General features: G+C 32.8%; 1 protein-coding gene and 1 long non-coding RNA gene across 2 annotated transcripts; one reads left to right on the top strand and one right to left on the bottom strand.

Annotated features, from left to right (window-relative positions):
• Window positions 1-82: 82 nt before the first annotated feature.
• LOC135155855 (uncharacterized) lies at window positions 83-1,477 on the bottom strand. The gene is made up of 3 exons (XR_010294979.1): window positions 1,252-1,477; window positions 677-742; window positions 83-370 (listed from the first exon to the last, which is right to left on the bottom strand). It is a non-coding gene; the product is annotated as an uncharacterized LOC135155855 (long non-coding RNA).
• A 700-nt stretch (window positions 1,478-2,177) lies between these two features.
• Window positions 2,178-18,013, top strand: LOC129269225 (N-acetylglucosamine-1-phosphotransferase subunit gamma-like). Its single transcript, XM_064105506.1, has 10 exons — window positions 2,178-2,240; window positions 2,935-3,005; window positions 3,497-3,551; window positions 4,158-4,241; window positions 4,665-4,758; window positions 5,460-5,574; window positions 6,659-6,741; window positions 8,367-8,501; window positions 8,899-8,968; window positions 13,823-18,013. The coding sequence occupies exons 1-10, from the start codon at window positions 2,209-2,211 to the stop codon at window positions 13,882-13,884; spliced, it is 801 nt and encodes a 266-aa protein (XP_063961576.1). The 5' UTR covers window positions 2,178-2,208; the 3' UTR covers window positions 13,885-18,013.
• Window positions 18,014-18,832: the final 819 nt, after the last annotated feature.

Raw genomic sequence — 18,832 nt, 5'->3', positions numbered from 1 at the left:
TAACAAGTTATTAATACAACTATCGATAATTAAATAGTCACAAATATCATAGATATTATATGTTTCTAAGCTTGAATCGACCTCTTTTGCAATAGTTTCTTTCATTGTAAAATATATGAATTCACAATTTATATAGCAAACTTTGGAAACATTCTTCCAAATATATCAATCTTTTATATATGTCAACAAATTCAAACTTTCGTAATCGATCACAAAACACCGTTAATTTTGGTAAAAAATGCTGCACGTATCAATCTTTTAAGTACGGCCATCTTGACTCACCCGACTAGGGCAGATACAGGTTAAAAACCATACCAAGGACCAAAACAATCACTTTCTAGGGTCAGATTCCGGTACCCAACACTGCAATCTAAAATAAATAATAACATACATTTGCATGAGTAACTATTCAACTATATCATAATACCTTTTAGGTTTCTATACATCTTACAGGGAAATTAGAATCGATTAACTGTAAATGTTCTTAACATCATATTGACAAAAAATAGAATTATTAATTCAAACACCGTGATCTAATGAAAAAGTTATCATTAAAGCCTTCAATGCTCGAAGGAAAAAAATCAAATTCACCAATCATTCTTATCCTAATATTATAAGATATCACTTCGAACAACACAGTCATTAAATTACAAGGAAAATTCATAACTTTTCGTACCTTCGTAGAAAACCCAGAAATCATCACAATCCAGCTAGTTCCATCAACAAATGAACATTCGAACTCCTAAATAAATAAACGATACACCAATCCTTAATATATATGATTGTATAATATCAATTGATCACGTATCATTTTAAAATATATAACTGAACTGGCGAAAATATTAAGTTAAATCGATAATTAATCGAAACCATCAGTACGAAACGATTTGACCTTGCCTAACCTTGAGGCTACCATTTACCAAATCTCCCGGTTTACGAATTATTCACATTGATAAATTCTACTCATCGTCTATTTAAATACACGTTAAAGAAATACAACTACATAAATATAGTCCTCCAATTCGGCAATTCCAAGACAAAAAGGAAAGAGTGATACCATCTTGAATCGATAGGTACCCGATACATATATACACACATTCATTGTTACGTAACATGCCACGTAGTAGGTATCCTTGACATAACAGAAAAATTACGATTCAATGCTCTAATTCTAGTTCATGATTTAGAGATGATATATTCCAAAACATAGATATTCTTCTCTTATAAAATAGCACATATCAATCAACATACCTCGACAGGATTGAGATCTAAATTATCTGGATCCTACAGGACTCTCTGACTGATCGCTCTCCTCACTGAGTAGCTTGACCAATGACCTCAAAACAATCGATCTCTACTGACCAAGCGGGTTTTCTTCCCGTGTAACATAATCACTTTCACAAGATCCTTCCTCTTTACTAAGTTATAACACCATTCCGTAATATAATTTCATAAAAAAGGAAGTATACTTTATCCCAAGCAATTTACATAATTATATATAATTTTCATTTCTAATAACAGTCCATATTCAATATAATAACTTTACAAAAATTGAACTATTTGTTCTGAGATGTACATTTCAATGTTGTGATAAGACAACACTTTACACCCTCTTCGTCCAACTCTTGTAAGTAAATCTTAAAGGAAAAATCCGACCTTTTTCCAAATACTATATTACTTCTAAAAGATCTAGCCCTAAATCATATACATGGGATATAACTTCATTTCCGACATTTCTATGATATTGATTTCATTGTTGAACAAGAATTCATTTAAAAAAACAGAAAAATGTTATGAAAAGTCAGGAAGAAGTTGCCACAGTGTTTACGTCGCCATCTTGATTTCGTTGTCTTTCGCTTGGCGACAGCACGCAAATCGCGCAGAAGAATGAGAAGAGTAACATTTTGTCATGCTTAGATGGCTTTGAAAGATAATAGAATAAACAAGTAATCAGAAAAACATAAAGCTGTGGTATTTCAACCATTTCCTGCAGAAACTGGTTGGTCCCTTGGAGAAAAATCGGTTTAATGTGAAGCAGACCTCTGCACTATTTCATTATAAGTGGAAGTTGAGTAATGAATAATTTTTAAGATTATACACAATCCTGTTTGTTAAACTGTCTGCCAGTGTTTTATTTTTATTTTATTAAAAAAATATTCTTTTAAATGTTATTAAATACTAGGATCAGTTTCCAGTGAAGAGGTTCGGATGAGACTTGTTGAGGAGCCAATAAACCTAGGGTAAGTTACTGAAAGTACAGTACCAGTCACAATTCTTTGACTACTACCTCTTTACCTGTTTGAACCAGAGAACAATAGATTCAGTGGACCAAATCTATTGTTTTCTGGTTGAAACAGGAAGTCAAAGAATTGTGACTGTTAGTGTATCTTGAATTAGCTTTTGATTAGTAATTGCTTATGAACTTATATTGATGGAAGTGAGATAGCCTGTCATTGGTTGGTTTGGGCAGAAAACTTACAAACTGTTTTGTACATACATTGTAGCATGGATTTGACTTTCTTAATTATAATATTCAGCAACAAAAGTATTCTCTGCATTTATACTAATGACCAGCTAGTAGATATTCATTTGTGCAGCAATGCGCAGTACTTCATCTAAAATATTATTGATCATGTTAACAATTGTTCTGTAAAAATACAGTTTACTGATTCAAAATTTTCCCTTGATTCAAATATATCACTACTGTATATGGTTACTGTGACTTTCCATAAGTATATCATCACTCACTGCATAAATGACTCTTCTCATACTCCCAATTAATAAATATTTATGATGAAGTATTTTGTTTAGAACTACATATATGGTTCTTGACCAGGATTACCATTATCATTTTGCCACTGGTTACCTATTTTATAATCATAATTTTTTTTTGCATCTAATACAAATCGTGTTTTCATTATTTTCTCTCATCAGAAATCAACAATGGAATGCACCATCCCAGCCTAAAACACTTGTTCCAAAAGTTCAGTTTTCAAATTTTTCAGGTATGGAAGACAGAGATATTCTACTCTGATCTTAGATTGAATGCGCAAGTAAAAGAATAAAAATAAAAACAGGTAGAGAATGTATGCCCATTGAACACTGAAAATACTATGCCTCAATTATTTGAAATGTGAGATATTTCCCTCTGAAGAGTGATATGAGTTTACACTTCGACTTTTGCCAATTTTGGTTTTATATTTTTTTTGTATTACTGTCATATCATTTCATTGGAAGAAAATTTTAAAGAATCTCATTTAATTCAGGCAGTATAAGTTGATAAAAATACAGTGGCCAGTTCATATAACTTGTTATGATAAGGAATTTCCTTGAACAATTAAAAGCTACTGAAATACTTCAATCTGATTGGACAATAGTAAATTTGTTGTAGAAATTGTGCATGTAAAATCACTATAACAAATCTTTATGAAATGTGACCAAGTTCTACTTCTGAATTATACATATTACATATATTTATCCTATAATTATTTTGCAGGTCCGCCACATTTACAGAGATTAAAAGGAAAATGCTTTTCATTTGTACAAAATGAGTGAGTATATGTGTTGTCATAATGTGATCTGGGCCTTTCACCATTTGAATATCTGACCAGTAGTCATTATGATAAGTGTCTTTTTGCTCTGTGACCTGTAGCATTTATGGATGTAGAGGTGATAAAGAGTTGCACTTGAACAACCCAAGCTCCAGAATGTTTTTTTTTTATTTAAAGGACCCCTGCAATCAAGGTTCAAGTTGATTTCTATTGATGCAAAGTGCTGAATGAAGTATCAAAAATATGTTTTGTAGATGAGTGTATGTGTTTGCCTCATTTTTGAAACCCAAGAGCATTATGTAAGAAGTTTTCTTGTGAAAATATTTCTAAATTATGGGGATATCATGCAACCATACATCATTGGTTTCTTACTAATTCTCTTAAATATTTTTTGTAATCATTCTGAACCAAATATAAATATAATTTTAGTTGGTTCAATAAATCATTTTTAAACCTGTTACTCTTACACAGAATAGCCTTAGGTGTGATGAGATAATACTATGTATACTGTGAGAATATGATCTTCTATCTAAAGATGTTATTGTTTGTATATATTCATTTCCAATGTGTTTTTTTCCCTCTTCTCTTTTTTGTTTTACATTATAGTTACAAGTATGAATTATGTCCTTTTCAAAATGTTACGCAACATGAGCAGAGTTTAAGATGGAATCCATACAGTGGAATTCTAGGGTAAGTCTATACTATTTTAATCTTAATCTTTTTTTTTTTTTGGGGGGGGGGATAAACATCATTGTACTTTTCCGAAAATAAACCATGAAGAGTTTTATTTTGAGGAATTATAAAATCATGTTGACATTTTCTTGTACAAGCAAAGACAAAGGTGTATCTGATTGGTTATAATTACCTTTTAGTTTAGTTTCGAGGGGGAGGTCTGTGTTATAGTTGATTTAACCATTTATATTTTCCAAAGTTTTAAGTCTTTTTTTTTCTTACTCAATGATCTTAAGATGAATGATTGACCTGCATCGCTCATTAAAGTTGATTCCTCCATTTTTTTCCTCTTATATTCTTTGACATCCTGTGGGTAGTTATGCTGGGATAATGTGATCTAAAGATACTAGAAGTATAGCATTTCTTTTTATTTTTATACAGGATCTATGAAGAATGGGAAATAGTTAATAACACATTCCATGCCATGGTATTTAAAGACGGTGATGATTGCGGAGAAAAAACTAGACAAATTAAAGTGAGTACCTTATTTAATTGATAAATTTACATATTTTCAGGGACAAGACTATATTAGACTCTGTCTTTCAAACTTGTCATAATTCAGGCTTTGTTAATGTTCATTAGAAATATGAGTTGAATGGTTGTTGAAATTTGTACTGCCATCCCAGCGAGCATGGGATTTATGAGTGGCCTTCTTTGTCTAAATGCCTTTCAAATACTCACATTTGAGCATTATACTTTGCTTATAAAGCGCTCACTGTATCTGAAGTCTTCAAGCTATCTTCAGTGATGCAGCATAATTATCCTGGCTTAGCATAGCAGCTGTTCCATGCTTCTTCTATGTTTCAAGGAGTAGATTCCTGCCAGTCCCCATTTACTTCTCCTGGGTTAAAAGCAGAGTGTGGATTGATTTCTTGTTGAAAGAAATCGTGCCTTAACTGGGATTAATACCCACAACCCTCTGAACATAATAATTGGATAACATTTGAAAACATACTTATTTTTGTTGAAGTGTAATTGTAATTGTAATATTGGAGAGCAATTTGTATAAAGCGCATAGAGCAATTTTAATTGATTATGTGCTATATAAGTACCAATTTATTATTATTATTATAAATCATGATACTGTGGTAGTTATCAATTGAGAATTACTGATATTTCTATTTCCCAGTGTTGTTATACATTGTTTTCTGGAATGCCCTTTTCTCTCTTTGATAGGTACAACTGAAATGTGGTTCAAAGAATGAGATTGACTCCGTTGGGGAACCTGTTACGTGTGAATATGCCATGACTTTCCTTACGCCACTGGTTTGCCATGAACACTCAATGCTTGGTAAGTTTCATGATATCATTCCCCTTCTCTTTCATGACAGTAGCTCCATCCATATATTATGGTTTTACCCAATTAATTATGATGCAGAGCCATTATAACAGTACCAAATGCATTGATGCAGAAGATTAATTTAAAACAGTTCTTAATCAAATTGTACCTCAATTCAACAAAGTGAACTGAGCAGCATATCTGATTCTTTCCTTTATATTCTGAAGTGCATAGAGACAAAGTTATATCATGTGATAAATGCGCTTCATAAAACTGACTATTATTATCATTATTACATGATAAGATGAGCAAAAGTTTATCTCTGCCCATTTGAATGTGCATTATTAGTTTCATGGAAATAAGAAATATAAGTGCACCAGCAATTCTATGGATAGTTTAAAATAGCTGTTTCTGTTTCATTGCAAAGGCCCTGTAATACACTTAATTGTCACCGCATAGAGCAATCCTTTCCACAAAGTATTAATCAAAGTCCATTCAAAGACTTGCTTTGGCTCATCTTTCAAAGAATATGGGTAGTTGAGAAATAGGAATTTTAGTTCAGAAACAATTTGATATTGATTTGAATCTATCACAACTCTTAGGGGGTGTTGCAAGAAAATATTTGCAATCAATTGTACATTTTAGTTGCATATTTACAAGTGATAGATCAACTTCAACTAAAACAAATCGATATATACTTGTTAATACAAGTAGCAGCTCAGCGACCAAAAGCAAATTTGATAATGGCAAGACTTATGATTGATTTGGGGATCTAAAGTTGACTTCCAATCAGTTGCAAGTTTCTTGCAACACTCCATTAGTAAGGCAGACTAGAATGCTCTTCTTTAATTTCTATTAGTCCTTAAAATCTCTTATGGTTCTCTGTAAATCAGATATATACATTAATAAAAGTGTTTTGGTTTAGTGTGCAATGCTGCCATGTTCTTGATACTATTACTGGTATGCAGCGTGTGGGCCTAACATCTAGTAGTAGATTACTAACAAACAATGACCCCCCTAATGAAGCATGGCCACACCATAAGATTTTTATGTTAATAAATTAGTTTGTGTATCCTTTTTCCTCCTTTCTCTCCAGTTTATCCCAATTTGGACGAAGACTTACAAGCCGAGTGGAATGAGTTAGAAGGAAGGTTGTATAGAGAAGAAGTCACCCAACAGGTACATCCTCAAGGTTGTCTCAAGACTAGGGTCTGGTAGTAGAAAGGGTTGCAGTCAATTGTGGGACTGATTGATTACATTGATTATTATGTATGAGCAATCGTACAAATCGGCTCCACGATCAATTACTAAGATATATATTACAGGACCCTGGGGTCCATGTCATAAAGGGTTACAATCAAATGTTACTCTAAAAATCAAACACATCTTGGTTTTAAGAAGACCAGGGGTCCGTTTCATAAAGCTGTTCGTAAGTTAGGAGCGACTTTAAGAACGACTGGTGATCCTTTTTACGCTCTAAACCATTGCCAATGAATCTACCATTTGCCACAAGAAAGGATCACCAGTCGTTCTTAAAGTCGCTCTTAACTTACGGACAGCTTAATGAAACACCCACCGGGACCTTGTAACATAAAGCTTAGCAATTGATCATGGAGCTGAATCCTCTGATTGATTGCATTGATTATTGTGTACAACCAATCGTACAAATCAGTCCTTTGATCAATCGCTAAGATATGTGTTACAGGCCCCAGGGGTTCATTTCAGAAAGGTTTGCAATCAGATGTTACTCCAAAAATCAAACGCAACTTGGATTTTCAATCAGTTAGAAGTACTCATTTTCGACTTGTGCTTGTTTTTTTTTAGTTGTGTTTGAATGCACTTCTATTGCAACAGGTCCCTGTACCTTTTAATTTTGTTCTTTGTTGTGTCTGGGGTAGGACCCATGCTATCAGTAGTTAGGTACTGATACCAGACATGTTTACACAAGACCAAATACTCCTCAAGATGTGGAAAATGTGCAATTCCTAGTTAAGTTAAGAATTCTATCCTTGATTTAAAAGGCAAATCACTATGAATGTTGGCTAATATTATCATGGAGTAGATGGATCATAAAACAGTGTCCCAAGGTTAAAGAGATAAAGCTGTTCATTGTTTAAAAAAGAAACATAACTAGTAAATTCCTATGCTCTCCTTCCCTGAATAATAAGAGTTATGAATATATATTATAATAAACTTTTGAATGTTGTGGTAAGATAAAGTAAGGGAATTTAGGTCACAGTCAGAAATTCTTGTCTGCCAAACATGCTATCTGAACAGGGTTGTGCAATTAATCTGCTAAAAAATTCATCAAATAGGTACTTGATGTGGGCTGAAGTGTCAGTTAGTATCTGTAACTGTATGTGTAGACCAAAATAGATTAATTACCTGTGAGGGCAGTGCAGATGTCCATGAAACATTTGTATCTCTGTTAGCAAACACGCAAATTTCCAATAATAATTAATAATTAACATTATTTGTGTAGCGCTTATCACAAAACATGTCTCTAAGCGCTTAGGAAAAAATAGAAAGAGAGAAGGAATTTCAGCAAAAAACTAAAGTAAATGTATAGTTCACAGTAGATTGTAGACAGTTCAGGGGCTTCACATGCGAGGGAAAAGGCTATTTAACAAAAAGGTAGGTTTTTGACATGGATTTGAATTTCGCTGTTGAATCTGCTTGTTTTAATGGGACTTGTACTATTCATTATTCATAGTTATAAATCTTATTCTCTCTGTTTTATCCCCATCTATTTTGTTTCCATTTCTTTATTTCTAAAACTCTCTCTCCCTCTTTGTGATATGCAGGGCTATAAGAAGATGTTACATAAAATCTTTGAGTCTGCAGGATTCGTTCTTAGCCCTAATTTCAAGCCTATTCCTGCCAAACAAGATCATGAGGCGCATCCTGATGATTTCACAAGTCTTGATACATGTAAAGATGTAAGTGATGTCATTTTCTCTCATTGCTCTGATCGCATTGACTCAAGTTTACACAATAACTTTTGTGAAAGGCCTGATTTTTTCACTTTGTTTAATTCTATTCTAATTTTGATAGTTCATTTAACAGAGAATCATCAGTAATTTAAAAATCGTTTGCAATAACAAAGTATTTCACAACAAGGTGTCCCCTCTACTCTTTCATATTTTTATCGAAATGATTTTCAACTTCAGTTTCATATGTGGCTTGATCATTTGTACAGTTTGAGCTACGGTTTCAATGCTCACTTATTAGTGTAGTCAGACAATATGTGAATTTTAGATTTTGATTATTCTAGTTGTTTTCAAAATGTCCCGTTTTTACTTTCCTACTGGTTTACCGTTTCCTTTCTTTGTGTAGGAATATAGAAAACTCAATGCTGAAGTCGAACGATTGAAAACAGAGCTGGACTCAAGAATGAACCAACCAGGTATTTTTTGTGTTATATCTTCATGTTCTTTTTCACTAGGTCGTTGTAGTTTGTGAGTTTTACAGTCATGTTTACTCTCCATGGCCCAGTTTCACAAAGACTAGCAATTGTGGTAATCATGGCAACTACGATGGTAACAGGGCTTAGCAGCCAATCAAAGTTTCCATGGTATTTACAATAATAGCAAAAACTACCATGACCATAATTGTATGTCTTATGAAATGATGGTTCCCCAGAATGTGTGTAGAGGGGATAACTTCTTTTTAACCAAACATCACTAGATTTAGAATATGCAACAGCAAAACAAAAAATACATGTGCATTAGCTATTTAACCCTGATGGTAGTAGAAAGCTTGTCAGTAAAACACCGAGTGAACATTCTTTGAAAATAAGTATTCTTCATCAAAAAGAAAGGTGAAAAATTGATAAAGACATGTTTTGTCCATTGTTATAGCATCAGTATCTTTGCTATATAAAGAAAAGGGATCTTGTGTGATACGAAATAGACATGTATAGAGAAATAACTTGATATTTTCCCTCTTAAATTTTGTTGTGTTTGCTGCAGAACTGAGTTTACTAAACCATTTCTAGTAGTTCTTTATTTTTAGTGTTGCTTTTCATTCATGTAATTGTACTCTTAGAGCAATGGCCCGTTTGGGTGGATGGTAACCTTTCTTTGTCACACAGTATTACATTTTTTAAAACTCTTAATGTTTTTATTTAAACGTCCCTGAGCCAGAAGCTACATTTTTTATTCATTGTTCAAAGACGTCAATTCCAATGAATTTACCTCCTTTATCATGTTACAATAACGTTTTTCATTTTTTTCAATTTCTAGAAAAACATTAACCTTTTGTGTTTGTCTAAACCAAACAATTTTTCACTATATCAGTTTTTTTTAATCATCATACAACCTTCAATACACCCATCCTGTTTCAAAACCTATATCATGAGTGGAAAAAACCTAAACTTAATTGAGGAATGTTTTATTTTTTTCTTCAAACGCTTCTATTGCAATGAGATAAGATGTTACCTTGTGCAATGAGGCTGTATGATTTTTAAAATCTCTGATAATGTTTTGTCTTGATATTGAAAACTCAAAGAGATGCAAAAGTGAGTTTCATCCATCAGTTTGTCATTGTCAACCTTTTATCTGTACCGATCATTAGTCATTCAAGTTCGAAATTGTGAAATTATAGTATGTTACATCAAGTTCCACCTTGTAGTCATTGTAATTCAAACAATCAATTCAATTTGTTGCATTCATCAAGGCTTTTCATTTCCAGCAATTTCCAAGCCTTAAGTTAAAACCTCTCTTCCTCAAATGCAACACTCGGTATCTTTCTTTCCTTGCTGCATTTATCTTTTAAAATAAAGTAAGATGGACAAAAAAAATGTGAAGAAGTTAGCAATCTGCCATTTTGCTTAAAAAAGTGATATTGATGCTTCCATATCTTTGCTGATTTAGGAAATTTTCTGTTTATCTTGAACAATATTTGGTGACTTTAAATGAATGATAGGATGCAAGAGAAATGGCGCAGTATGCATAGATCCTTTTCATTAAAAAATATTTATCATGTTTTATATAATATTTGAGAAACAAACTGGAGAAAGTATCCTAATATAAAAGTTATTTATTGGTGAAATGTAAATTTATTTTATGAGCAATCATCATCTAAATAGTCTTTTTATGATATACCTATATTTCTTATGATCAGTGTATCATAGTCTTGTTGTCCATATTCACTCATGATATTGTTAATTCTTTTGCTTTCAATAAATTATTCATAATTGTAAAAACTCCTCTTCATTTTCTTCCAAACGTTTTCTCTCTTCCTTCCTTTTTTAGATATCATAAATAACTAGTAGTTGTGATCAGCCCAATTTGTTTTCAATGCATTGAAGGTATAATACATGTTGATGTTATTGTTATGCAGTATGTGTTGCATTCATTTAGACTTTGAAACATGATATCCCCCCCCCCTTCAATCTTCTCTTCCCTTTTGCCATGCTTGTGCCGTTTCATCATTCTCCAACATGTCCTTCATTAGTACAGTATTAATTTTTTAAAGAGTGACATTTTCAGCTGTGTGGAATAAGATGAATTGGAATTATCAACATATTTGCATGCATGAAAATTAAGACAGTTCATTTTGTATACCGGTAATGCAAAATTAGTTTTTGGGTAGTACAGTTTCCCTTAAAATCTATTAAACAGGTACGTGAGAAGTGGAAGTTTTCACTGATGTTTCTGTTGCTGTCAGATCAAACATTGAACAAAACATTCAAATTTCATTTATTTTTCTTTAAAAAAAGAGAAATGGTCCAATGATGGAAGTAAGTTATACTGATGTTTACAATCACCCTTTATTTACTGTTTAATAAAAAAAAATTGTAATAATAAGTATTCTAGTAACGACAATATATTTATTAGAATACTGAATAAATTCAATGTGAACTGAGTGACATTCTTCAAAGACATTCATTTTTTGCTCATTTTTTTGCTTAGAAAATCTCTTTTCACCTTGTGCTTATATTTGATCATTCATTGCCTTCTATAACTAAAAAGGAGAGTTGACATCCCTGAAATATTTTTTTTTAATGTACACCACATAAGTTTTTCTATTTCATGGAGTAACTTTGTTTTGTGCATCATACATGCATGCATCCCTCCTCTTGTTTTTATCCTTCATATGCTATTTTGCAATCTGGACTTGACCTGATATTCATTCCATTTTTTTTTCTTTTCCTGTGATATCATTGATAACCATAGAAATTCTATGCTATAAGCATTTATTCAACTTGATTATGAGTGATGTATCTATGGTTTTCAGTGTATGTCTCAATCAGCATCATTCATTTTCATATTTTACTTCTTAAAGTAGGTCTACAAACATCTCATCAATCTTAAATATGTTTGTTTTGTGCTTTGTCAGTGATACTAGCAGTTTGAAAGGGGTGCAGATGATACCCAATATTCTTTAATGTTTTGGTGTAAATACAGTACACACAGTAGTACTGTGTGTACTACAGTGTAGCTCTTACATTTGAAATAGAATGTGTACTGTCACAGTACACACTTTATTCAAAATGTAAGAGCTAGTACGTTTTTAAATTGCAGTGTTGTGAAACACTTCTTTATGGATATAGTGCTTAAAATTGTTTTATAATATCAGTGTACTTCTGGGCCCCATATCACAAAACTCAATGATTGAATGTTAGCCTGATTTTAAAGATTGATTATACATTATGATCAATGCAATCAATCGTTGAAACTCATTTAATGATCGATCACTAATCTTTGCAATTTTTTTAAAAAGAATATCAGGTATGAATAGGAATTACAGAATTTTGGGAATTGGAAATGGGTATTGTTGTGACCACCAAGATTAAACCCCAAATTAGCCTGACATGATGAATTCTTAAGATTGTTTGTACTCATAGTTTAAAAAGCAGACACAAAGCTTTAATTTGATTACACAATTTGTCAACATTGATCATCTTTCACCATGTAACTGATAATGATTTCAGGGAAAGGTTCACATTTGAATGAAAAATTTTGGTTTGTTGTTTGATGTTCGTTCACTCAAACATGAGGTGTACAATCGGGCCATTTACACAAAGCTTACCAATCATACAGTTGATTTCTACTCTTTATTGTAATGCAATAAAACATAAAGATCAGCCATATGATCAAGGACTAATCTTTACATGGCCTAGTTCAAGCACAGCTGTCGGAAATATGATGGTGTTAGAAAAAAGCATGTTTCATACTTTGACAATAAGTAGAAGCAACATTTTTCTTGCAGATAAGTCAATTTTCTATTTAAAAAAAAATTAAAGCACAAAAAGCTTTAGAGAGAACTCTGCCTTGCAACTTATTGTTGGTATAAACTGGGTAGTCATGAATCATTTTGCCCATTTCCCATCTATGAGATGTACATGCCCACTTATACCTGATATGTATCAAGCAGCAAGAATTTTATTTTATCTTTCATATTTTTTGTCACTCGAAGTCTCGAACCATATTTCGTTTGTTAATTTTTTTTTAGCTGGGAGCTTAAAAGGAATATGTGTTACACCTGTAGCTTATCCTTATTTCATTAATGTGATTTGAAATCTCCAGCATGACTTAATATTCCTTTCCTCATATGTTTGTGTTGCATGGTCACCTATGTCATTCCATCATACCAACTTGTTTATTTTCTTAACTTTTGTTTTGTATCTCTGAAATGTGCATTCAATGGATAATGTGTCTATTTTTAATGTAGTAGTACAGCAGAGCATATATGAATTGCTCTTAAATGAATATTTATAATTATAATTATTAAACAACAGCAACAAAAGACACAATGCCTCCACAAATTTCTACACAATTAAAAAAAAGTTGCAAAATTATTTGGCCCTTTTGGCAACACAATATTTACACTGTCTCAAAATGATGATAATGAGAAAGATCATGATCTTGATAATGATAATAAATAACATTATGGATTGAAATTAAGTCTTCTATTGTGCTACTTTCCACCTAGACAGGTGCTCATGGAACCTGTAGATATTTGCTTTGTGTGATATTAGCTGTGGGTTGTGGAGGGATTCAAGTTGTCATACACGTAGTGTAATTCTGATGTTTTACTATTGTTTCTGAATGAGAGCTCTTATTCCCTTCCCTACCTATTCTAGATTGCATTATGTAATGCAATAGAAACTTACAGGGGCACTTTGCAACTTACAATTTAACTGTGGTTGCAAATCCCCTTTGGATCCATATATTTATAAGTAACTGGCTTATCAACTAATGTCTTTCTTGCAGTTTGAAAAATCTCTCATTTTTCTTTCAATTTCCCTCTCCAGGAGCTGGTATGTCGGTCCATGATTACGAGAAAGACAAGTATGATCTCTATGATGACCTGTAGAAGGCCAAGAGTTTCCTGTAAGATGAGGATTATTTACAAAAAATGACAATCGATCCGTTAGTTTCAACATGTGAAGAAAAAATGAAATTTGAAGTCAGATCTTTTTATGTAAATGTCCAGTCTTCAACAGATTGGTCCTCAAAAGAGAGACCAAATGATAAGATGAGATCAGGGCTCCACCTTATAAAGAGTTGCAATTGATCCGATCAATCGCAACTTTGGAAAGCCAGCAAAGTCAACATATGAAATGCATGTTTGTTTTAAAAAAATTCTAGATATGAATGTATATCCATAAATTCATTGATTTCTTGACAATTTGGTGTGATCTCCTTTGGTTACAAAGGACATTTTTGCAAATTTCCTGTAGAAAAAATTGTGACACTGATGGATTTCCATAGAGTTACGATTGATTGGATCAATCATAACTCTTTGTAAGACGGGCCCCTGGGCTCCATCTTACAAAGAGTTACGATTGATCCAATCTACCTCTACTATATGGAAATCCATCGTCATAATTTTCCTACCGAAATTTTGCACAAAGTCCTTTTGTAAACAAAGTGGAGTACATCATATTTTTAAGACAACAATGAATGTATGAACACACATCATATCTAGAAAACATTTTGAACAAACATGCATTGTAGATGTTGACATGGCTGACTTTCTATAGTTGTGGTTAATCGGATCAATCACAACTCTTTCTAAGACGGGGGCCCAGATATATTATATCCCTTTTGTGGATCTCCCTGGTACATTTTACCACAAGAAGACTCATCATGCTGTATATCACTGGTGGGCAGAAAGATCTTGCATATTTACTTTTGTGGATTTTCTAATGCATTGCTATTTTGTTGTCATTCGAATAGCAGTGAGTGGGCTTTCATTACTTTATGTCATATTTATTGTACATTGGAATGGTCTTAATTGTTTTGAGAACTTTATACCATGGTAGGTTGATTTAGATGAACAAGTTTCATCTTGGTCTATGTACAATATAATTTTGAAAAGCAGCTTAATGTGTGTGTTTGTGATGAAACTCAAACAAAATTATAGTTTTAGTTCATAAGTTATGAAAGTTCATCTTCGGCCAGACAATTGCCATTGATATTTTGTATTTAGAGATAAGTAAAAAGTCAAACTTGCTTTAATACTTGATGTAAGATAAGTCAGACACATCAAATAATCCTCTTATAGGCCAGAATTCACAAAGATTTGTTAACTTTTCTTAATCCATGAGATGTACAGGTTCTATGGTATAAATGCATTTGATCCAGCTCACTCGTACAATTTAAAAAGTCCAATGATTGCACTTGTTTCTGCAAAATGTTCTACAGGGGCCGCGGAACCGGGGGGGGGGGGGGGGCTTCAGCCCCCCACTTTTTTCCAAAACCGTGTCCAAAATGTAAAATTTACCATATGATTGTAATTTTCAGCATGGTCAGCCCCCCCACTTTGAAAACCGTTCCGCGGCACCTGGTACCATTATAGTTTTTGAATTCACAAGTCATCAGAATTCATTGAGATAACTTGTGTGCTATACTTTAAGGCAATAATACCTAACGAAGTATATTGTTAGTACACTGTAGAGATTGGACTTGTATGTTTCCTATGGTGCATGTAACTTGTTTTACTAAACCATGCAAAACACATGAATACGCATGGTAGTAAGAATGATTATGACCATTAAAAAAAAACCCAGTGCCAAACACATTAATTAGTGAAGGACTATCAATTTTGATAAATAGGTGACTAAAGATCGTGCTATGACTTTTTTATCACTCTAAGGGAGATACTAATGAGAGATTTCATAGGTCGTAATGTATTCTACAGTCACACCGACTTCAAAAGGACTAATGATATGCCATTTAAAGTAATTAGCTTTGATTGGTTTGAAGTCTAGGTGTGACTGTGATAAGCGGGTGTCAGGCTTACATTTTCAAACTAACAGAGTGGAAGATCAATATGAGAATCAACCCTTTATTTTATTCCATTTCATGACTTAATATATTGTGTGATCTTTTTCCACAGCAGTGGATGTATGTTTTAATCTGGAATCCTGGATTTTTTTCTGTGTTTTCGCCTGTTTTTTTAATATATTCATATGCGGTATAAACCTTATGTGTTTCATGGTGTTGATGTGATGCTTCAAATTTCCTTATCTATGGCACATGATAGAAAGAGTGGGGTGTTTAACACAAACAAAAATCAATATCAGTTCCCAATACGCACTTCTAATTGGTTTGAAATCAAGTTGTGTTTGATTTCTTGAGTTGTATTTGATTGCAACTCTTATTGCAATGTGCCCCAGATCCTATAAGGAAGTAGTCTAGATTGGACGTTGGTGTACGGAAGCTCTTTTTCCCAAAGCTAACATAGAGGGCCTCCCGACTCCCAATCCCATACCCAGTGCTAATCCCCTCATCTAACCTGGCACTGGGTTTCGAGTCTGGAGGCCCTCTATGTCAGCTTTTGGAAAGGGAGCTTCCATTCACCAATGCCCTATCAGGGGTCCGTTGCAGAAAGAGTTGCGTTTAAACGCAAGTAAAAAAATCAATCGCAAGTCCCATATGCGCGCTGTTGATTAGTTGAAAATCAAGTTGCGCATGATTTGTAGAGTTGCGCATGATTTGTAGAGTTGCGATTGATTGCAACTCTTTCTGCACTAATACGGAAGGTTTGAGACTTCAAATCATTATTTGTGATATAATGCATATATATTTTGAATATGTAAAATTGCTTAACTGAAATGGATGAAACGCTCATTATTATGAGCTGTGTATTTTTTCATATTTCTTTTTTTTTTTAATTGTGGTGATTATATGCGGTAATATGTATGTAACTTGGGAGTATGGTGATTTAATCATTTAATCATGAAATTTATTTCATAGTTAGAATATTGCAATCTTATTTTGAAAATGAATATAAGATTTTTGTGTAAATCAAGGTAAATTAAAAGTACTTTGTTAGACTTAATAAGTTTAGATGTAAACTAGCCATTAAAATTTTGTCACATTTGATAGGGGTTTCTATAGGGGTGAAATGTTTGACAGATATACCTTTGTAAGATATTGGTCATCTTTGAGTAAAATTGTATAGAAAACGTAGGAATTTACAGGATTCAAGAAGTGTTAGTTGTGTGTCCTTGGGATAAAGTTGATTTAAATTAAGTAAATAAGAATTAATCAAGTATAACAATCAAGTGTAACAATCAAATGTCAACAAAATTACGTAAGAAAGTGCTATGATTTTGAAGTTTACATTGTTTTGTGAAATTATGGTGGGCAAATGAGTAAGTTAATGATGTCATCAGCAGATCTTTATTTTGGTACATAATATTTTTGATATTTCATTTTCATAGATTTATGAGCTCCTCCTTGTTTTTGGCATAAGTAACTGTGTGGAAGCAATGAATTTACACACTGACGGGCCAAACCATGTCTTACCTAAAATGAAAAGTTTTTTTTTACATAATCGAGATTAACCTTTCTTTTACATTTGTACTACATTGATGTTCAGTGTTGTTATAGGACTCTTCAGATGGCGATCGATGCGATTGGCCTGAGTTGAAGTTGTTGCCATAGTTCCCAGAGTGACAGCCTTATTTTCTTGGAGCAGAAAAGTGAAATATTTATGTTTTCTTAGAGTAAATTACAAAGGTGGGCTTTTGGCACCAACACACCACTCATTTGGACAGTGTCCCTTTTTTTTTTGGGGGGGGGGCTCATAACGTAAGCTTCAAAATGCTAGCAAGTTATATTACTTTGTATTTTTTGTCTCATGTCAGTTACTTTTTAGTGTTTTACTTGTTTAATTCAACTCTTTAAATCATCTTGAACTCGGAGTGAAAAGTATACAGTACATTTATGTAATTTCGTTCAAGGTTTAATAAAGCCCATAATGATTTTGATGGATATTCTTAGGTATGGAGAGGGATTTTGGAGTAGTTATATTTCTTATTTATTTGTATTTAGAAAATACAAGTGTATCAGTAGTGACTCAAGTTTTTATTCATAATGCTTTCTTAATTGGTATAAAAAGGATACCCTGTATGAGCAATATTTGCTCAGTTTTTATGTTACATAAGCCATAGGAAGTTCAGAAATAAAGAAGTAAATTGTTCTTCATACAGGTATTTTGTTCAAGGTTTATTTATTTGATTAGTCTGTGTGACGACTGTTAAAATTATCCTTCAAAAAGATTTGCATAATCAATGAAGTTAAAAGAAATAAGTCAAGAGAGCAAGGCAGACAAATGGTATGTAAGAAAAAGATTAAAGGAATTTTATCTTGGGCTATTCATATTTTTTTAAATTGAGAATAAGTCCATATATCCTAAATTGCAAATAAATGCCATATATTAAAAATGTGTAAAATAATTATGACTGTATATATGACTGTTAACAAATACTAGTATTATACAGAAATGAGGATAAAGTGAGGTGGGAACTTAATCTGCTAAATTAATGGCATTTCATTCGCAAAATATGTGGTGCAATATGTTGCATTAAAAAGTATAACAATGCCACATGAACTGTCACACTCAGCTAAAAACAGATTGATTAATATTCTAGGTTTTCAAGATTTATTTTTAGTTTATCCAGCAAAGATGGGCCCCTCTGCATGCCCCCAGCTGCCACAACAATCTCTACATGAAGTTGTAAGTCTTGACTGCTTTGGGATTTTGCTATATTAATAGGCACAATATTTTACTCTATCTCTATTATACTCATATTTATTTGGAATCTGGATTGATTAAGCTGTAGGATGATAACAATAACACAAGTTTTTGGTAACTGCATGACAATGCTTCTTGAATAACCCCGCCCGGCCCCACCCCATCTACAAATGAATTTAATAACAGGCCATCAACTTTCAACAAAACCTGAATTTTACCCCGCTCCTTCCCAACGAAATGTAATATAATTGTAAATTGTGTGCCCGTCGGAGAC

Source organism: Lytechinus pictus, chromosome 10 (assembly GCF_037042905.1).
Source record: "Lytechinus pictus isolate F3 Inbred chromosome 10, Lp3.0, whole genome shotgun sequence".
Lineage (NCBI taxonomy): Eukaryota > Metazoa > Echinodermata > Echinoidea > Temnopleuroida > Toxopneustidae > Lytechinus > Lytechinus pictus.
This window is presented reverse-complemented; position numbering and strand designations above follow the sequence as displayed.